Source organism: Xenopus tropicalis, chromosome 1 (assembly GCF_000004195.4).
Source record: "Xenopus tropicalis strain Nigerian chromosome 1, UCB_Xtro_10.0, whole genome shotgun sequence".
NCBI lineage: Eukaryota > Metazoa > Chordata > Amphibia > Anura > Pipidae > Xenopus > Xenopus tropicalis.
This window is the reverse complement of record NC_030677.2, coordinates 170,728,082-170,751,379: the sequence shown is the minus strand read 5'-3', so window position 1 is coordinate 170,751,379 and position 23,298 is coordinate 170,728,082. Positions and strand designations below refer to the sequence as shown.

The following is a 23,298-nucleotide window of genomic DNA, read 5'->3' as shown; positions in this document are numbered from 1 at the left end:
TTCAAGTAAGTCCTGTGAGTGCGGTATCGTTTACTTGGTACACATTTTGATCTGTTGAATACTGCACCCGGGCATCCAGTGACCTTTAAACGTGAGTGCCGGCTTCTAAAAGACTTATATATATATATATATATATATATATATATATATATATGTATGTATGTATATGTACCGTATGTACTAGAGTATAAGCCAAGTTTTCCAGCACTCAAAATGTGCTAAAAAAAAAAAGGATCCCTCGGCTTATACTCGAGGCAAGTAGCAAATTACCTATCCAACCGGGCAATTCATGCTCTCCAGCTATCGGGCGCTGGCCATCCGTCACAAACGCAGCACCACCCCCCCCTCCCATGCAACACGAGGTGCGTGCGTGCGCGATGGATGGCCGTTGCGCGCCCGAAGGCTGGAGAGAATGAATTACAACATAAACATGCCCCCCACAAAAAAAAAAATCTATGGAGGAGCGCATTGCACACAACCACCACTACCCTGCCTCACAATCCAACCTGCCTGCTGGTTCTTGTCCCCCACTTCCCGCCTGCTCTCAGGTAGGAGAGTGGCTAGGGAGGGGAGATTTCAACAATTATAACTATAGAGGAAGCAGATCCTGCTTCCCCTGGGATCACAGGGGTCTGCTTCCTCTATTATTATGTCACTGATGTAAGGGGGAAAATATTATATGTTTATTTTGTATAAATAGTTGTTATCTCTGTTCCAGTAGCTAGATGGTGATGCTAGGTAGGGGATCCACTTTGAAAAGGTTCTGTAGCAGGTTCTACTCTGTGGCACTTTGAGGAGATATTCCTAGAGAGGCTATATAAAAAGTATTGCAGTGGCCCACTTACTCTTTGGCTAATGTAAGAAGACAAGAGTGAATGTGCTATGGAGCCTGAGGATAGCCACCTCAATGAGGTACCAGATCGAACCAAATAATTAGGTTAGCTAGTCATTGGTCAGACTTATTGAGCTCACTGTAGGTGGTGAGAGATAGGGAGCAGATGAGGCTCTAACTGGGATTAAAAAAGCCAGCACCCTGGCAGTACCTTGCCAGACATGGACCCAGTGGATAGGGAAACTAGGACTAGACAGGTCCTGTTATAACAACTGACATTGGAAAAGCTATGCTTGTGACTGTAAATAAAACTGTTACTGTGTTTATCTGTAGGATTGTGTGGACCTCTAGTTTAGTCTCATCTAAGAGGGCAACTACAAAACAAGTCCCTATTGCCTAGTAACATTGGTGTGTGCCCCAAGGGGTTAATTTGTCCATTTATTGAAAAAAACATACCAGCAAGGGAGGTAGGGTATTTCATTTTATAACCTATGGCTAAAACATAATGAAACATCAAACATTTCTGAATTTTACATGGTTTTTGAAAAACAGTAATGCACAAATTATTTACTAAAAGTTCTAAATTAACTCCTACAAGCAGTGGACATTTTAGGTCTTAAAAACCTCACATTTTTTTTGCATACTGTATAATAATTCTATAAGCTTGTACATCAGAGCTGTTCTTGTTTTCTTTATATTGGGGCTAATTATTCAATAAATACCAGGAGATGTAGTCAAGTCCTACAAAGAATTCTGTAGAGCCACATCTGCCTTCAGATCATTACATTACATTCTGTACATCATTGTTTTCAGTGTCCTCTTTGCAAATATTCATTATTTTGTTACATGTTGCCTGATTTTTGCAGTAAAGTAAACAACACAATTAGTGTGAGTAAGTTTTTCCAGTTTTCTTAGGTAAAATTAGGAACCTCGGCTTATATTCGGATCGGCTTATACTCGAGTATATACGATATATATATATATGGGGGTCTTTCCGTAATTTGGATCTCCATACCTTAAGTCTGCTTAAAAAAATCAATAAAACCTTAATTAACCCCAATAGGATTGTTTTGCACCCAATAAGGATTATTTATATCTTAGTTGGGATCAATTACAAGGTACTGTTTTATTACTACAGAGAAAAAGGAAATCAGTTTTAAAATTCTGAATTATGTGATTAAAATGGAGTCTATGGGAAACGGGCTTTTCGTAATTCGGAGATTTCTGGATAACGGGTTTCCTGATAAGGTGTTCAATACCTGTACACATAAATACACATGTAATCAGAGTTAAAGCTAAAGAAAATTTTTATTATATGCTGGTACAGGTATGGGACCTGTTATCCAGAATGCTTGGGACCTGGGGTTTTCCGGATAAGGGATATTTCCGTAATTTGGACCTCCATAACTTAAGTCTGCTAAAAAACATTTAAATATTGAATAAACCCAATAGGATTGTTTTGCCACCAATAAGGATTAATTATATCTTAGTTAGGCTCAAGTACAGTACAAGATACTGTTTTATTATTACACATACCTGTAATATCTAGCAAGTCCCCATGCTTTGGTTGTCTAAATGTATATAATACACCATGCATGCTTTTTATATATGGAGGATCGTTCTTACACAATTGTACGGTTATAAAGATATAAGATACACAACATTTTAAAGTTTTCAGCCAGAAGAAGCTACAGCCAATTGACATGACTCTGGGAAGTGTCCGTGTCCAGGCAAACAAATTAAACTCACAACCTTTCACCATCATAAATTTTTTTCAAGCAAAATACAATTTGTGGTGACAAATCTCTTATAGCAAATATTTTTTTTTCTTTTTACCTTGTCTCAAAATAGCAACCCATGCATGCCTAAACAGTAAGAACACTGGCAACTCTAGAACTCCAGAAGAATGAAGCTTTTACCTGAACGAGGATCTAAGCAGCACTGAAAGTGCTCGTATTTGAATGAAAAGGATTCCGCCCAGCTATGCGAGTGCCTTTCAGTTGCGAGTTGTGACTTACATTTTCATCAGACAAGAAACTTCTTGAATAAAGATGATATGATGAGAATGACAAGGAAGAGCCCAAACTGACTTTTAAGAGGATGCGAACTGGAACAGCACAATGGTGATAAATTATGCAACACAAGAAAAAGCCCAAATGCTTTCATCTCAGCTTTACAGCACAGAGAATACCCACAGAGCAGTTACTGTATTGCTACTAATGTATGCTCTCCTGTCAGTGCACATCTTCTTCACTGTGCGCTGCAGACACCTTATTTACATTTGTAAAGTGAAGGCGCTTGTTTTTCTGTTATTTTCTCCTCGCAGCTGTGTCACGTACATTGCTTTTTCCCCCTTCTGTATTAATTGTGCTTTCTGATGAATTGCAAAGTACCAAAGTATTTCTGACAATGTTTGACAGGGCACAACATGCAATTTACAAACAAATCATAACTCTGAAATGTGCCAACTTGAAAATTTTTCTTGCAACACATTTAAATATGCTTTTATTCTTTTTTATTTACCAAAACACATATCTGGTTTAAAATAGCCAAGATGTAGTTCATAATGCATTCCCTGTTGTAAAATATGATGATAATAAAAGTCACTGAGGAGTTTAATGACCTGTATAAAAGCACTCAGCCTTCCATTATATGGTCATGGAACTTCTCTGTGACTTATAACATCGTTATATTTTACAACAGAATAGGGTACATAATCACTATATATTATGCAAATCTTTTGTTCTGTAGGTTCTTCAGGTTCTGTTGGTATCTTTTGGGGAATTTTCTTATAAAAGGGAAATTTGCCTTTTAGCTTTATTTAAGCAGAACCACTGTCTGTTGATACGTTTTATATGTTCATTGAACTCCTTGGTGACTTATAAAAATCCTCAAATATTCTGTAAATTACATCCTTATAAATGGTGATTGGTGATGTCACCATTTATAATTGGTGCTTAGTGATGTAATTTGTCACATGACTCACTGAAATATAAAAAAGTATCCCCTGCTGAAAAATATGAGGATATCACAAGTCAGCATAGAGTTCCATGACCTGTATAAAAGCATTTGGCCTTCAGCCTTGTGCTTTTATATGGCAATGGTTAAATATTTTACAAAAGGGGGTACTTTATTCCCTATATATTTTACAATAGGGGGTAAATTATTCAGTATATAATCACTGTGGTCACAGATTGTGTCATTATACTTTTATACTATGCAGGCAGAGGGCCACAATAACCACGTGCACACTGAGAACTTCCTATAAGCTTACATCATCATGTCCAGGCTTTGCCCTTAATTTTTTCCTATTAGACCAATTCATTGGTTGCTTGTTCACTCTAACCAGTTGCTTAAATTGAAAGGTCATTGGCTAATTTATCCCTTGCAATGGAGTAGACTCAGCATATCACATATCTAAAGCTGGACATACACGCACCGAGAATATCGTACGATATTCGGTGCGTGTATGGCAAGTCGACCGATATCGCAGGAACCTGCTGATATCGGTCGACTCGCCGATCGGGCCAGTTAAAAGATTTTGATCGGGCGCCATAGAAGGCGCCTGACCAAAATCTGCCTTCAGCGCTGAATCGGCAGAAGGAGGTAGAAATCCTATTGTTTCTACCTCCTTATCTGCCGTTTCAGCCCTGAATGGTTTGTGGCTGATTGTACGATCTTTCGTGCGACCGATGTTCGCACGAAAGATCGCAAATCGCTACGTGTGTGGCCACCTTAACATACTGTTATGTTAGATTTGCATCACTATGTCACAGGCACATGGAAGTAGCCATTCAAACTGAAAAAGGAGAAAAAGCACGGGTTACATAGCAGATAACACATTAGTTGCCTAAATTCCCATTGTAGTCTACAAAGTTTATCTGTTATCTGCTTTTGTAACCTGTGCCTTTTCTTTTTTCCAGCTTGAATGGCTGCCCCTGTGGCTACACAGCAGCTATTTATATTAAAGGAATACTGTCATGGGAAAACATGCATTTCAAAATGCATCAGTTAATAGAGCTTCTCCAAAGAATCCTGCATTGAAATGCATTTTTTGGCTAGCCATATCCTTCATTTCCCAGGGTGCCATAGCAATGTGTCTTGTGCTTTGATAAACTTTAGTCACACTTAATTGCTGAGCTGCAAGTTGGAGTGATATTACCCCCCCCCAACAGCCAATCAGCAGAACAATGGGAAGGGAACAAGATAGCAGCTCCCAGTAGATATCAGAATAGCACTCAATAGTAAGAAATCCAAGTACAGCTTGGGACTCCTCCAGTTACATGGTAGTAGGAGAAACAATAAGTTACCTGAAAGCAGTTCTAATGTGTAGCACTGGCTCCTTCTGAAAGCTCAGACTCAGGCACAATGCACTGAGATGGCGCCTACACACAAATATTACAGCAAAAAAATACATTTGTTGGTTCAAGAATAACATTTTAAATGGTAGAGTGAATGGTAGAGTGATTTAGAAATAAAAAGTATACCATAAAAATCATGACAGTATCCCTTTAACTATAGTAGTCTTTCTGAAGCAAACTCCCAACTTTTACCAGTGCAGGGCAACCGTACATTATATTTTGTGTTGGAAAGTGTTACTGTTCCTTTTGAGAAAGTGCAATCCTGTGGAACTTGTTTTAATGTGTGCTGACATTTCTATCTTTTTCTCCACCTAATGTGCGGAAACAGTTCAGTGATTCAGTATATTTAACTTTTAGCTTTTTCACTCAGTGTTAAAAAAAAGCCAGTTTTCCTTTAAGATGTTGAATTCATGACTACATATTTTTTTTAATCTTATGGGGGATTTGCATTTTTTTCCGCTAAGATCAGAAACAGCTATGGCAAAGCATATATGGGATCCTTTATCCAGAAAGCTCAGTAAAATAAAACAGTATACCGTGTACTTGATCATAACTAAACTAGCATTAATCCAATCGGTGTTAAAACAATACTTTTGGGTTTATTTCATGTTTAAATAATTTCTAGCAGACTTTGCCGTTATGGAAAGATCCCTTACCTGAAAAACCCTAGGTTCCAAGTATAAGCCCATACTACTTACTTTCAGCCACCAACTACGGTCTGCTTTACGGTGTGTTAAAGAGACTCTTCTGTATTGTATTTGAAAAGACCCTCTTGCAAATTACAGTTTAGCCAACTGGTGTGTTTTGGGTTGTGAAATGATGTTGTATGTCAGAGGCAAGTACCTATTAACTGTTAATGGGCACAATTTTTTTAAAGGATGCTCAGCTACAGGGATACATTCCTCTTGCCCTCTGAACAAGCTAAACAATGGCAAACAAGCATTGTGCCTGAGTCTGAGATTTTGGAAAGAGCTAGTGCTACACATTAGAACTGCTTTCAGGTAACCTATTGTTTTTCATACTCCCATGTAACTGGAGGAGTCCCAAGGCGGACTTGTATTTCTTACTACTGAGTGCTATTCAGATATCTACCGCTTTTAGCAATAGAGGTGTCAGGGAGCTGCTTGCTTCCTTCCGAGTGTTCTGTACGCAAGAACGCATCCACACTAAATTTCACCATATTTTGGCCCCACAGTTTTGGAAATTATGGTAACTGATACATTTTATATGTACCAACATTACAAAACTAGGACATTGCACAAGTTTTTCTTTATAACAAAAAGTAGGCACCAAGATGCAGATAGGAGAAGCAATTTTTCAGCTCAGTGCTGCCGACGTAATGCAACAATGCAGTTTATATAGACCTTTTTCCATCGTCAGTGCATACAAAACCAGAACATCAGCCTGCTTTAGAAATAGATTTCTCTTTAGAAAAACAAAAGTGTATGCCTTATTGGCATCATCCCAAATCCCACAACAGGCTTTCAATATAATTTACAACTGCAGGTCTGCACTTAGTCACATACAGTTGAACTAGACATGGAATGCCAAAAGAGAAAGCAGAGTAAAGCAGTGCTGCCAGGTGGTCTCTGAAACAGAACTGTATAAAGTATGTTTCAAAGTACATGAGAGAGAGAGAGAGAGTACAGTTGTACTTTAAAGTTTAACATCAAATGAATGTGTTTAAATTGTGTTACCACTGCTGTGTATCATCAGGAACCTTTATACTGTGGCTTCATTGAGACAGCCCTCATACAGCCAGATTCTGAATCTTCTATTAATAAGAAGAATGAAATCATAATACAAGTATTATCCAGAATCCTTGGGACCTGGGGCTTTCCGGATAAAGGATCTTTCCATAATTTGGATCTCTGTGCCTTAAGTCTACTAAAAAAAATCATTTTAACATTAATTAAACTCAATAGGGTTGTTTTTCCTCTAATAAGGATTAAGTATATCTTAGTTTGGATCAAGTACAAGATAATGTTTTATTACTAGAGAGAAAAAGAAAAACATTTTTTTAAAAATTAGACTTATTTGCTTATCATGAATTCTATGGTAGATGGGCTTTCCATAATTCATAGCTTTCTGGATAACGGGTTTCGGGATAACAGATCTCACACCTGTACATCTAATAGTTAAACCAAGTCTGTATTTATGAAAAATGTCAACCTTCGTTAATAAGCAGGCATCTGTGTTTCCACAATTCCTCAAAACCAATGCATTGGTATTCTTTCATTTGGAGTATTTTTTTTCCTATAATAAATCTGAATGTTCATATAGTGGTAACTAAACAGCGAGATATTCTCACTCCCCTCCCTTAGTGTGCACACATCTCATTTATGCATTAAGAAGATTAAGAAATAAAGCTCTCTCATATAAACTTTTATCTATATTACCCACTATATTGTAAAGAAATAATTACATTTTTTTTATTTCAGGAAAACACAGGTCACTTCAAAGGAATTAACAAATCCCAGCAATGCAGAATGAAGACAAGGCAGGATATTGGAAGCTTTGCATCAGCAGTTAACAGTAGAGTATCAAAAACACAGTTCAGTTGCACATTAAAGAACCACCAACCTACTCAAAGACAGTGTATACCTGAATTTAACTTTTGTCCACAAGACAGGGCTTGGGCTGGACAGGAGTTCTGCCTAACTCAAAAAACACAATTTTTCTTAAAGGGGAACTATTACAAATGTGAAAATTCAATAAAAGCTTAATTCATGTAAATGAGAAACCTTCCAAATATAATGAATTACAAATTCTGTTCCTTTTCCCAGATAATCAAGTTATTCACAGCAGGAGACAGATTTAGATTGACAGGTCAGATACATTGGTGTTTGCTCCCTTTGCTAGACCTAGCTGTCCTTCAGAAAAAAATGATTCCGACACAAAGCTGCGTAAGGAGAGACGGATTGCTGATAGAAAGAAAAAGATGAGTAACTTGATCACAGTTAATAATATCTCACACAAGTTTGCCATCTCTCATTTGCTCCCCACATCCAAATACCTGCAAAGCATAATACTTCTCTCCAGTATCCAATTTCAGATTAAACCCTTATGACTGACATTTAACAGGCCTCAGCCCACATCTAAGTCCCTTGGCACTTTGGGTGTTTAGTCTGCCCTCAGGTAGTGAAGTGCAGCGGATAATACGTCCACCTCTGCCTGTCATTGCTTTTTACCACTAAAGCCATGTTTAGATACATGAGTTGTGGCTGCTTTGGAATCAGTGTAGTCTGCAACATACTCAATACTGGGGCCGTTGTCTACCCAACCAACTAGCCACTGGTGTGTGGGCCGGATTGCTGTTGACCAGTAATTATTAGGGGCTAGAGAAATAGTGCGTGGGGCAGAGTAGTGCAGGGGGTGGGCCCTTGATTCACTTTTCCCCACGAAGAAGGTATTTAGATCTTTACATCAAAATGAAAGAGCTTTAAAGTAATAAATATATAATGCACTGTTGCCCTGCACTGGTAAAACTGGTGTGTTTGCTACAGTAACACTACTATAATTTATATAATAAGCTGCTGTGTAACCACAGGGGCAGCCATTCAAGCTGGAAAAAAGGAGAAAAGGCACAGTTTACAGAGCAGATAACAGATAAGTTCTGTAGAATACAATAGTGTTTTATCTGTTATCTGCTATGTGCCTGTGCCTTTTCTCCTTTGAATGGCTGCCTCCATGGCTACATAGCAGCTTATTTATATAAACTATAGTAGACTTTCTGAAGTAAACACACAACTTTTACCAGTGCAGGGCAGCAGCACATTATATTTTAGTTACTTTTATACACTTTCATTTTTTGGTGTTACTGTTCCTTTAATATCACTAGCAGCCACGACTCATTTATCTAAACGGATTACTAATGAACTCTGAGCAGCGAATTGCCTTTGCGTCTTATACAAAAGGAATAATAAAGTGGTCAAGTTCCATTTGCCAAAACACTGTCCAGCAAGGGGTCGCACCATAAAACTGGGCAAATGTTAAATATATTTATTCCCATTCATTCCTAATAGTGCAGGGCAGCCCTGGGCATTGTAGAGTTAAACAGAGAGCAAATTAAATACATTCACAAAAGTGGTGATATTGAGACAAAATAAAAGTGATAGAGATAGATTTGTCAAATTTTCCCACCGTATTCACAAACCCCTATCTCCACTTGTGAATTTGTCTTTTAAAGAGACAGTTTTCAGATTTTGTCATTTTACCAACAATTTTTTGTATGAATTTGTCTTTAGCTCTTAGTAAATCTGTCAGTGCGCCATCAAACCCGGCCCCACATCTACATGAGCCTCGGAATAAGGATTTTACCAGCAGGATTTTGCATTTCATTTTGTCATTTCACTTTAGGGGCATTTCCTGAAGGGTCATTTTAGTTTGCCTATGGAAACTATACATCACTTTTTTTAGGACAAGCCAGGCTTTCTAATGTTTTCTAAATTTTTGTAACAAGATGTAAGGGTGTAAATACCTTCTTCGTGGGGAAATGTGAATCAAAGGCCCACCCCCTGCACTACTTCTCTAGCACCTACTGATTACTGGTCTACAGCAATCCGGCCCACACGCCAACATGCCCAGTGAAAAGGGGCCCAACAAGACTAGGTTCCACCGGGTTTTTATCCAATGCCCTGTTGGGGACCAGTCCAACCTCTTGCCCCAATATCCCAGTGAGCCGTATAATAGTGCCCAGCTGGTATGTAATACAGGCGATAGCCTGTGAGCGCTATCTGTTATCCCCTGCTGGTATTCAGTACAGGAGATTCACCCTACTTCTATGCATTATAAGGAACTCTTCAGCCAGTTTATAGTTCAGCAGGGGGTACGCTTGCAGACTACACTGATTCCCAATGCTGCTTACTATAGCAATTACTATAGCCTTGGAATAAGGATTTTACCAGCAGGATTTTGCATTTCATTTTGTCATTTCACTTTAGGGGCATTTCCTTAAGGGTCATTTTAGTTTGCCTATGGAAACTATACATCACTTTTTTTAGGACAAGCCGGGCTTTCTAATGTTTTCTAAATTTCTGTAACGAGATGTAAGGTTCTAAATACCTTCTTCATGGGGAAAAGTGAATCAAGGGCCCACCCCCTGCACTACTCTGCCCCCCGCACTACTTCTCTAGCCCCTACTGATTACTGGTCAACAGCAATCCGGCCCACACGCCAACATGCCCGGTGAAAAGCTAGCCATTCACTAGTATAACAAGCTGTAGCGAGCAGTAAGAGGCAGGAGGCCATTTTACTGCTCTTTTCTGCAGACAAAACACCCCGTGTTCATGGGGACTAAAAAATACATTCTTTCATGCTTTTTTTTGTTCTTGAAAGCTTATGCCTCTGAAATTCTCTGGCACATTCTATTCCCCCTTTGCCTCGAGCACCCCTGCGGATCCACCTGGCTAAAATCAATATAATGCACCCCCTGACTGTCAAAAGTTACCATGACATACACAATAGCACAATTTTATGCATTAGTTGTACCACATCCCTTTAGACTGTAACTTGTGTTAATTAGTTTATTGTAAGCCCTGTTTGCTATAATATTATTACACACCGCGTAACGTGTTGATGCTTTAATAATAAATGAGGATTATTCTGATTGAGTTTAAAACAGTATTTCTTTCCAGGATATAAGAAAGTAGGGCATTGTCTGGCCAGCACTGCAGTAGCGTTTCCAGACAGCCACACACCCAGCGACTGTGGGCCTCCCCCACCTGTGTGCTTTGTGTAAAGGAACTGTAACACAGTAGGAGACCTAGAAGAAAAAGTGAGAAACTCTGTAGCCTGTCTGAGACAATGGCAACTGAAACAAGGCTAAAACTGAAAACTGCACCGGCTATATAGAAATAATGGGGGGAAAAAAGCATGGCGTGAAAAGCTAAACACAGGTACCTCTCACATAAAGCATGTTAACCACATGCTTTGGAAAGATGTCCCTTTTTGCCCCCTTTAGACAGATTTTGTCAGAATACATGCACTTTATGACTTTTTCAGCACCTTTACTTGCTATCATTTTTTAGTGGGCTTACATCCAAAAAACATAAAAAAATTAAATATATATAATCTGTATATAATTTAATTTACAAGTAAGCTTTCAGAAATCTCCATTAGTAAAATGTTACGTTAAATGTAGAGATGATTTTTTTTGAAAACCAAATCCAAGGCTGTGTATTGGTGATAAGTTTAATTTGTTGGTTAATACAATACTACCCTCTAGTGTGATTTCTGGAAACTGCACCTATATTTATACATGTCACTGAATTCAATAGTTATTTAGCCTTGATTAGTATGCATTTATTCAGTGGAGTTGGTACATTTTTTTACAATTTTAAGCTATTTTATTATAATAATATGCTATCATCCAAAATACAGTTGAGGGAGAAATTTGTAACATTGTTAACCGACAGCCATGACTTAGAAATGCTGTAAGAAGAACACCATACAAAGCATTATGTATTCAATTTACAGCATAAATAAAAATGGAAATGCTGCATAATCACATTTTGTGAGCTGGTGCCAAATTACACTGAACTGAACTTACTATGGGCGATAGAAACAGACAGTGGAAGAGCTTGGAATACAGAGATTAAAGTAAAAGGACTGGTTTATTTATTTCCTGTTATATATATATATAGCACCAACACATTTTCGCAGTGTATTTAACCCTCTATTACAACAATTCAGTTAGTTCATCTATACATATTACTTTGAGTTAGGTTTAGACAAAATATGCAAAATCACCTTTCAGAAATTCTATGTGAACACTGTCCAGCAAGCACAACTAATAGTAATATAGCTACTACAGAGAACAACTGTCCAGCAAGCACACCTAATAGTAATATAGCTACTACAGAGAACAACTGTCCAGCAAGCACACCTAATAGTAATATAGCTACTACAGAGAACACTAAAAAGCAAGTGATGTGGGCCATTATCATAGAGATGCTAAGAAACAAGATAAATAGCACTAAAGGTATGGGATCCCTTACCCAGAAAGTTCCGAATTACAAAAAGGTCATCTGCCATAGACTCCATTATAAAAAAATTATTCAAATTTTTAAAAATGATTTCCTTTTTCTCTGTAATAATAAAACAATACCTTGTACTTGATCCCAACTAAGATATAATTAATCCTTAATGGAGGCAAAACAAGTCTATTGGGTTAATTTAATATTTAAATGATTTTTAGCAGACGTAAGGCATAAATTACGGAAAGATCCCTTATCTGGAAAACCCCAGGTCCCAAGCATTCTGGATAACAGGCCCCATACCTGTACTAAACCCCCCAAACTGTGCCTCATACAAATTAATATCACACGTCCAGACAGTGTTGGACTGAGATAAAGAGAATTTGTACAGAGCAACCCAACACTGCTGTTAAAAAATCATTATTTATTTATTCAATCCCTTTAAAAGCATGTTGTGCTTATACAGAAAAAGACCATACGCTTGACGCGTTTCGCGGTATCACACCACTTTCTCAAAAGCTGCATGGTATATCTTTCCAAAAGATGCCTTTTATACACACCCAAATCCCCATATTTTGTTAACCCCTTCAGCATACATATATCAAATAAAACTAAAAACAATATCCAAAGCAAAAATACATAATAAAAATCATGTTTCAGATCATGTGACCCATCATCAGGGGATCTAATATGTTTTATTAAATTACGCTGGTGAGCATTGTTTTCTTGCCACTTTTTTTCTGATGCCTTGTTTGATGTGATACCCTCACCCCTGTGGTACACATTCTAGGACTTTCCCTGCTCCAACAATCTGCTGGTTAAAGATTCATTATGTTTTCCTTTAAGAGGAAGATATACCCTGCCCCCCTTCCTTTCTGGCCTGAGCCCATACAGCTGGGCTCATGTAAAAAAGGTGCATAAAAGTGTCTAAACTGCCAGAAATACATGCATGTTTTCTTTTTTTTCCCCACACTCACCTTTCTCTTCTTTCAAACAATGGAATCCGGTAAGTTTGTGTAAAAAACATATATGCATTAATTTCTGGCAGTTTAGACAAAGCCTATGCACTTTTTTAACATAAACTCACCTGTATAAAAGGGTGGTATATTTTCCCTGTAACTCATTATAGGATAAGTAAGCTTTCTACCATAAAAGCCCCTAACATAACATATCTTTCCACCAGCACTGATTCTCATGCAGATTCTGAATCACAAGCAGCTCAACTTCAGCTCTCTCAGCTACTTCCTAGTCTAGTGTGAAGCTCCGCCCCTTTTCCATTGCAGAGCTCTCCTTCTCTCTGTCTGTGAAGATGGTCAGAGAGGTGTCTACTGCGCCTATTTAATTTCCACTGGAGCAGAGGCAGCAAACATGCGCAATAGGCACCCCTACAACCGCCTGCACAGTCAGAGAAAGGAGAGCTCGGCAAATGGAAATGGGGAGGAGCTTCACCCTAGACAAGGAAGTAGCTGAGCTTCTTGTGATACAAAATTTACATGAGACTTAATAGAGGGAGAAAGAAATGTTATTCTGGGCACTATTTAGAATTATTTTAAAGACAGAAAAGAAAGGTTTACTTATTCTTTATGCTCTCTGCCCCCTCCCCATATACCAGTTCTAAACCACAGATGGTTAGACATGTATGGGATCCATTATCCGGAGACCCATTACCCAAAACGTTTTAAATTACAGGTTATCGTACATAGGCTTTATAAATCTAAATTATTTGATTAAAATTAAAAAAATACTTTCTCTACAGTAGTCGAAAAAAAGACAAACAACTGATTTTAGCCATCAAAGTTAATAAAAGTTATTTACCATCACTGATAGACACATTTTGTGACTAAATTCCTTTATCAAGTGATTACAAAAACTAGATTTCAGTTAATTATATATATATATATATATATATATATATATATATATATATATATATATATATATTAATTATATACATACATATATCAGTTATATCTGATATATATATATATATATATATATATATATCAGTTCCAAAATATATAAACATTATATGTATATATATTTATATCTATTACTTTGCACGTTTGCAATAAAAATGTATCCTTGAACAAGTGCACCCTCTAGAGGTCCCATGGGTATTTAAGTTGCTGCTGAAACATGTGACCATACCAATAAAAGATGAACTGCAGTTGGTATTTGATAATCTAAATTTTAACAATCTGTTTAATTAAATATGAAGACAACCATATATGTATTTAATGTTAATACTTTATTTTGTAAATCCAAGCTCAGCAAGGATCTTAAAATCCCATCACACCCCTTCCCATGACAAAAAAAACTAGCACCTGGAACTGCAATGGTCTGGGTTTTTAATGAAAGACAAAATAACAGGACATTAAAATGCTCATATACTATAGCCCTTGACAATGATTTCTACATTTCGCCATGTTGTTTATAGTGACAATCTGTGAAATCTGTGCCTGTTATACTAGATGTGTCTAGAAGAGTATGTATTCCAGATTTGTTGACCAAGTTTCAACTTACTAAATCAGGTGAAAATGTATATTTTGGTCAGATCACCCTATAAAAATGATGCACTGTTATAAGGCTGCCAACTCTTGCTGTTTTATTTTATATTGGCCCTGGCCAATTTAACTTTTAGACAGACAGGAGAACACCTGCCCCATTTGTTTTAGTACACAACTAGTGTGTCTTGTTAAACACATTATTAACCTTCTTATTTTCACTGCGCAGACCACCACTGCCCATTATCAAATTCACATTAAGTATGTTCCCATGTTGGAAATGATCCATCAGTGTCTGGAAAACCTTTTTATAAGGTGAATTGTGACAGAAGGCTGGAGAGATACACAAAGCACCAGGTGATTAATACAGTCAAAGTACCAGTCAGTAACGCTAGGTAATCAGTTAAAGCTCCTTTTACAGGAAGCTATGCAGCCATCAGAAACTACTTCTTTAAATTCATGCACAATTAAAAATTACTTGTAAGTTGCCATTTAACATTGATTATGCCCTACTCCAGGGCCAGCATTCCTCTTTCATCCAGAGTGGACCACCACCATCTTGCCCCAGGCACTGAAGTACACCCTTGTGCGAGTTTTAACTCTGTGTACTACAGAAGCTTTACAAAGATTTCTGTAATGTACCTGTTCCAAGCCTGAACTTCTGCAGAGGATGCCTGGAAACATGGGAGAAGATGGCAGCAGCCTGCTCTGGACGAAGGTACCACAAGCCAGGGCATAAAAAATTACAGTCAATGGTGGATACCATCCAGTGAAGTTTACTTGCCCTTTAAGGGCAAATAGACTTAATTTTGCAAGAATATTGGCATGCCTCTTTTTACCCAACATTTTTCCATTTAAATAAGATAGCTGCTGGAGCTGAATTCACTGCCAGATAGCAGGGCAATATGAAAAGAGGAGCAGAGCTGGCTGTACACATACTGATAAAAGATTTTAGAACTGGACTGATATTGTTATATTATGCATATTTATCTGCCAATCCACCAAACTGCCGAGTGCCAGTCGTTTAGGCTAATGGCCTGTGCAAACAGCAGACACTAGATAAATGGCTATCTGCCATACCCATATCACTACACCTCTGGTTGCATGTTAAAAAGCTATGGAAATAAAAATACAAAAAATAAACTGTTTACAGTTAACAGGAGATGATAAGTGGATTCTAGACTATTTCACTGTTTTATTTATTTATTTTTTTTCATTTTGGTTCACCTATTATTTTTAAGTTCTGTAAATAAAAGCTAAGTTTTAATTTTTATGTACACCCTCAGATTGTAAGCTCTACGGGGCAGGGACTTCCTTCCTACTGTGTCTCATACCACATGGCACGTATATATATATACATATATGTATTTATTGTATTTATTTATTATATCACTTGTCCTCCCTGTGTGTAATTTTGTATTCTGTAAGACTGTACAGCGCTGCGTACCCTTGTGGCGCTTTATAAATAAAGTTATACATACATACATACCCCCTTACTAACCTACTCCTTCACAACTTACTCAAAACTTTGTTTGGATTATTCTTTTCCCCCACTGTCGTCTAGGGCTAAATCGTCAAGATACGGAGGTAGAAACAATAGGAATTCTACCTCCACCTGCAGGTTGAGCCCTGAATGCAGAATTTGATCAAAATCTTTTAACCCGGCTGATCGACGAGACAACCAATATCCGCAGCCTTTGTGATATCGCCAGTTTTGCACCGAATATCGTATGAAACGAGGTTTTGTACGATATCATCAGTGCGTGTATGGCCAGCTTAAGTCTAATAACCTTTTCTACGTTAAGACTGTAAGCTCTTTCAGGGAGGGACCTCTTTACTTCTTGTAACGGTTATTGATTATAATTGTTTGTATGTAATCTGTATTTTCAATGTTTTCTTGTACAGCACTGCAAAATATGTTGGCGTGTTATAAATAGGTGCCATTCTGTCAAAAGATTTGTTTGACTTTGTTTTCCTGTGCCAGAGACACGCAGCTCTCTCCTCTCTCCTGCTCCCCCCCCCCTCAAAAATGCTAAGCAGGCCCGGATTTGTGGAGAGGCCACAAAGGCCCGGGCCAAGGGCGGCATGCCGCCCCGCCGCAACTAAATTTTAAAATTTTGCCCCCATACGGAGCAACGGGGACCTCTCCCCACTGCTCTGTATGTTAGTTCTGGTTGCGCATGTGCACTCGCTGCCGCGCCGAGGGGGGGGTAGGGGGTGTTGAGCGTTCGCGCATGCGCGCTCGGGGAAGAGGGGAGGGGCGGCCTAGGGACGCACGGAGTACAAATCCTGCGCTGATGCTAAGAACTCCCTCCCCCCCCCCTTCAGGAATGTGGATCAGCAGGAAGCTTCCTCGTAGTCTTACAAACTGAGCATGTACACCGGTCTTGGTGCAGGAGCAAGGCATTATGGGAACTTTCTTTACAGAGCTCAGCGTTATTTTTTTCCTATGATGCTTCTGATCATCTGAACAGCAGAAACATGGGGAGACTTAAGGGCACTATTGAGAGAACTGAAGGTATGCCTGCAGCTTGAGATTAACTCTTTATTAGCCTTTCCTTCTCCTTTAATCAGACACCACCTATGGATAATTTTAAGTGCAATTATTTTAGAGGTATATATATATGTATATCAACTGAGTGAATGGTCTCAGTAACCACATTGACATGCATTATTACCGTAAGTTTAACAAAAGGATTTGAGAACTGAAGGACAAACATATGATTAGAAACTGGTTGATTGCATAAAGTTCTGATTGCCTTTACATTGCTATCAATTCCGTTTAGACAAACGTTCCAGTTGGTTAATGTGCAGAAATAGACAACAATAATTTAATTTACATGCTTAGAACCAATAAAAAGCCCCTGAAAGGGGGAGAGCTGGCTAGATTCTATATGATATTCAATTTTAAAGCTTATCTCCTTCAGCATGCCTTCTGTCTAGCATCAATAGGGCAAAGTGCAGCATGTACCGTATCATTTACAAAGGTCAATAATAAGTTCAAATGCAATTATATGATAAGCCATCAGTACATTTACAGAACGGTACAAATGGAAACAACAATTCATTATTAGACTGCATATGGCTGGCATAAACAATACATCACTATCTAATTAATAAGTGGTTTACAACTTGCATGAGAAAATATGAATGGTCAGCGCTTAAAGGAACAGTAACACCAAAAAATGGAAGAGCTTTAAAGTAATAAAATTATAATGCACTGTTGCCCTGCACTGGTAAAACTGGTGTGTTTGCTACAGTAAGGGCTCTGGCACAAGGGGAGATTAGTCGCCCGCGGCAAAACTCCCTGTTCGTGGGCAACTAATCTCCCCGAGTTGCCTTCCCCTGCCATCCCACCGGCGAACATGTAAGTCGCCGGCAGGATGGCAGACGCGGCGGCGCGATTTTGCGAAATCGCCCCGCCGCATCTGCCATCCCACCGGCGACTTACATTGACGCCGATGGGATGGCAGGGGAAGGCAACTCGGGGAGATTAGTCGCCCGCGAACAGGGAGTTTTGCCGCGGGCGACTAATCTCCCCGTGTGCCAGAGCCCTAACACTACTATAATTTATATAAAAAGCTGCTGTGTAGCCACAGGGGCAGCCATTCAAGCTGGAAAAAAGGAGAAAAGGCACAGGTTACATAGCAGATAACAGATAAGTTCTGTAGAATACAATAGTGTTTTATCTGTTATCTGCTATGTGCCTGTGCCTTTTCTCCTTTGAATGGCTGCCTCCATGGCTACATAGCAGCTTATTTATATGAATTATAGTAGACTTTCTGAAGTAAACACACAACTTTTACCAGTGCAGGGCAGCAGCACATTATATTTTAGTTACTTTTATACACTTTCATTTTTTGGTGTTACTGTTCCTTTAAAGCCCAGAGTCAGTGCTGGTAGCACTTTTCCAAAAAGTGATGGTCATCCCCAACAGTGGCAACCTCACCCCATAAAAACATATTATTTTACAAGAATAACCTATTGGCTACAGTGGAGCCATGCAGAATGCATCTGTCACAAAGTACGCATACGGTATAACAAAATGAGTACATTTAAGATTTTTGCAAGCACTGCCAAAACAGTTTTAAGGAAAGGCAAGTGTCTGAATATTTACAGACCTTATCCCTAGAAACAGTTTAGCAGTTAGTTTTAATTTGGTAAAATAAACTGCTGTCAAGATAATTACTAGTAAAGAGCACGTTTCACCCGCAACTCCGCTTGTGATCATGCAGGCATGAAGAACTAATGTGCGTGCAGCTTCCGTTCAGCTTAATTTGCATATCTTTTAAATGATTGCCTGTCATGGCTCAGCCGGATCAAAGATATGCAAATGAAGTTGGGAGGAAGAGACATGCTCAGTAGTTTCCCGTGCTGTTGTCTTTTTGTCTCCTGTACACTGTCGGCGACTGATTTGGAATGCGATTTGGTCACTTGACTGAAGGTTAACATCCCCTTTAAAGGAGAAGGAAAAGCTTGGGGTGCCAAAATGTTAGGCACCCCCAAGTGACTTGAATTGCTTACCCCGTACCCCGGGCTGGTGCCCCTGTACGGAGAGAACAGCACCAGCCCGGGGTACCTGTAGAGCTTCCTTCTTCGCCACGCGCACATGCGCAGTAGAGTGAAAAGGCGAACTTTAACAGAGAAGTCGGCTTTTTCACTCTACTGTGCATGTGCCTGACTCACAGTCAAGGCTGAACGGAGCAGGAAGGAGGAAGCGCATCGCCTCAGGTACCCCGGGCTGGTGCGGTTTTCTCCTAATAGGGGCACCAGCCCGGGGTACGAGGTAAGCAATTCAAGTCACTTGGGGGTGCTTAACATTTTAGCACCCCCAAGTAACTTAGCCTTTCCTTCCCCTTTAATAGGGAATTTGTAATGACAGTCTAAATGTAACAACCCCTCAGAATTATTCATTTGTATACTCATTTATCAAACTCACCTACACCGAGCACAAAGGGCTCTCCGATCTGTACTGTTCTCTACTGGAAGTGCAGATAAGCCACGAATGGCTCCTTCCTCATCTGACAGCACAGATTCCACTTCCTGAGCCTCCACTTCTGTGTCTGAATCACTGCCCAGGTCTATTTCCATGTCAACTTGCACTAGGCTTAACCCTGTGGAGGTTTCTTTTACTTGATGTCCTGAATTCAGATAAAACAAAAGAAGTCACGTATAACACATGCAATAAATCCATATATTTTTTTTTTTATAAGTTACAATTGGCTACCCAAGACAACTTAAAACAGGGATACCTAAGAAAAATACCAAATACAGGGCTGCCTTTACAAACACAAGACTTGTAAAAAGTTATCTGGTCCAATTTACCCCAACTGGAAAGCTGGAAAGAGAAAGAAATTAAATAAATAATCCAATTTAAGAGTTGTAAAAGGAGATATAAAAATTAGGACTGTACCAGTGAATTATACTCTGCTAAATATAGAAGGACTGTGCTTAAAAAAAGTTGTGTTTCAGACTGATTTATTGAGAAATTCCACCAAACCCCCACTAGTCCCGCCCATCCGTTCCACTTCCTGCTGGCTGAATTCTCTGGATGTGCAGGGGGGCTGGGAGCTCTCAGTACACTGCACTGTAGGATAGGAACCAATCAGCAACTATGCTGACCTGATAGGGAACTGAAGCCTGTCTTTGCTTGAGTGAGTGCAAGTGCTGTGATCGGCTATTCCCCTCCTGCTGTGCTTCTGTTAGGACACACCCACCCTTCATTTGAAACAGGGACAGAGAACTGATAGGATCCAAAGGGAGCCAAATAAAGTGGCCATTTTTACAGATAGGATTCATGTTTAGCCCAAAGTGAAACCAGCCCCATATATTATTTATAACTGCCTACAAAATTAGTTTTTTTTCATTTATCCAATATGTCTCCTTTAAGAATAGGACATTCTATAACATATAGTTACCTTCTACCTAAAGGGGTAAACTTCCCCTTTAAAGTAATTTTAGTCACCAATCCCAGCAAACCAGAAATAGTACAGACCGACTGTGTTTCAGTTTCATCATTATTCTTTTTAGTCATTGTATTAATCATATTCCATTCTGACTCTGAAATTGCTGCCTGGTTACTAGGGTAATTATGCCCTAACCACTAGACAGAAGTTAAAATTCCTAAAAGCTGCAGAACAGAAAAATGTAAATAATAAAAAAAAAAGGCAAAAATCAAAAGGGACAAAAACAAAATGAGCACTAACTGCAAATGAATGAGGTTTAAATTTATTTCAAAGTAAACAATGTCTTGAAAGGAGAACTAAAGGTATACAAACTGGGGATGCCAAAAAGTTAGGTACCATCCAGCAATTATAATAGTTTACCCGACACCCTAGGCCAGTCCTACTTTCTGCTAAAAACTGCAACAGCCGGGGGTATTTCTGTAGAAGTTCATTGTCCCTAACTTCAAGATTTTCTTTTTCTCGTCCTTCTGGTCCCACCGGCGCATGTGAATTAGAGTGAAATTAGCCATTTTGTGTGCCTAATTAGTCTTTTACTATACTTCATATGCACCTGCTCTGGCCTGGAAAAAAAAAAAAAAGACAGAAGAGGACTATCACAAAATGAGCTTCTAGAGAAAAACCCCGGTCGGGTGCAGTTTTCTTTAAACAGGAACATTGGCCTTGGTCTGAGGTAAGCAATTTTAATAGCTTTGGAGTTGCCTAACATTTTGGCAACTTCTCCACTCAGAAATGATACCTTTGGTTCTCCTTTAAAATAATCAGCAACAGGGATTTCTTTTTCTATTTTTTTTTCTTATCAGCTACAGTTTTGACAGCACTAAATACTGATGCACATCAAATAATTTGTAGGGTCAATTTGTGCATTCCCCTGTACTTAATCCTTCATGCACTTCACTGCATCGAGTTGCTTTCTACCTGTTCGGCACTTGCCTGCCCCACAGTGAGTACAAATAGTACAAATAACACAGGCTGCCTTAATTCCCGTGTTCTGCTGCAGTGAAATATATTCTAATTTAGTGCAGAGTCCTATGGCGCACACAGCACTGTGTGGGGTTTTTATTTGGTTTTAGGCCAATGCCACACGTTGCGTATGGCTTATATTTTCGGCAAGCCGAATGAACGCTTGGGCGCAGGCACATGTAGCCAATATCCGCATAAAGACGCAAGAAAATGCAAAATGTTGCATTTTTATGCGGATTTCGGCAACATGTGTCTGCACCCGAGCGTATTCCATTCATTCGGGTGCAGGCACAGGTAGGAGCATATGGCACATATTCTCTGCAAACGTTTTTCGGCTTGCCGAAAATATACGCCATACGCAACGTGTGGCATTAGCCTTAAACCTACACTGAAGTCACCCCTCATTCCTCTCAAAGAAAATCACCTGATAATTACTATGTGGGCATTATGACATGATTGGCAGAACACACACAACTGTTTGCATTTTCAAGCAATTCCTGTTGAGACAATAAGAGATAATTAGGGTGTTTCATCATGAAAAAAAAAATAAATATGGCAGGCAAAACACCCCAATTCAGTATGATTCAACAGTCAAATTTTTGTAAGGTCAGCATGCACCGAACAATCATACATCTTTGATCGTGCAGGTTTGAAAACTTTCATCGTTTACAATGAAATCTGCCAATTGTCCAATTGTTTGCAAGGCCAAGCAGGTAGTTTTCCTAGCTTCAGCTAAACGGTATCGCTTGAAATGGCTGTTTTTGCTGATGGACAAATCATACTTGGTCCTACAATAACGAAAAGATCTTTTAAAAATCTTAACGTGTATGGCCAGCTTTATCTGCCAGTGCACTGGCATCCCCCGAAGGGCCTACTCGATTGGGCAGGTTTGATTTTCCTGTCCGATGGCCCATATGCCCACCATTTTAATTGGTCCCAGGGCCAAACGATCAAATTAGCCTAATTTCGCCCACCTGGGCATAACAAGAGAAGATCTGCTCGTTTGGCAAGGTCTTACCATTATGCCCATCTATACTTGTAGCAGGATAACAATATACTTGACAATTAATCTGATTTATAGCCTCCTGCAAGTAGCCAGTAAGACATATGGTGCAATGTTGCACACGTTTGCTACTAGACTATCAGAAGGTAATAATTCTATGGTTTAATGCAATGGTGTGAAAATAGAGCTTTATTAATCATCCTCTCTGTCTGTTGCAGGTTTCTGCAGGGAGATGTGTCAAACTACAACAACATGTTCATCTATTTAAACACGTGTGGCATATCCCAATCCATTACATTCTTTTTTTATAGTTTTAACATCTGATTGTATTGAAAGCTTTATTGCGTGTGCGTATGTAAAGGATAGAATTGCTAACACTGGTGTGCCTTTAACTTGCTGTCCCTAATACTACAACAACACTGGTTAGTGTGCAACACATGCCATTAATAAAGGAAAATAAACAGACTCACACTCGCTGTGATGTACACAGCATGGCAGCACCGCGCACTGACTCTCTCCCTTCCTACTCACTGTCACAGCTTTCAATGGGCTTCAGGCTGCCGACTCTGACGTCATGAGCTAAGGAAAGCTGTTTGGGACAAACTTATACATTACGCACAAGGTTCGGAACAGGCTCTGTGTAAGGAGTATTATATTTGTACAGTCAAAATAAACATGACATAGTCTTGCTAATT

General features: G+C 39.0%; 1 protein-coding gene across 1 annotated transcript in view; it reads right to left on the bottom strand.

Moving 5' to 3' along the window:
• The window catches only part of dtwd2 (DTW domain containing 2), a 55,638-nt gene extending 32,540 nt beyond the window's left edge, over positions 1–23,098 (bottom strand). Inside the window, 2 exon segments of the mRNA NM_001016607.2 lie at positions 19,614–19,815; positions 23,074–23,098. Coding sequence (NP_001016607.1) covers positions 19,614–19,765 — 152 coding nt within the window. The 5' untranslated portion in view covers positions 19,766–19,815; positions 23,074–23,098.
• Positions 23,099–23,298: the final 200 nt, after the last annotated feature.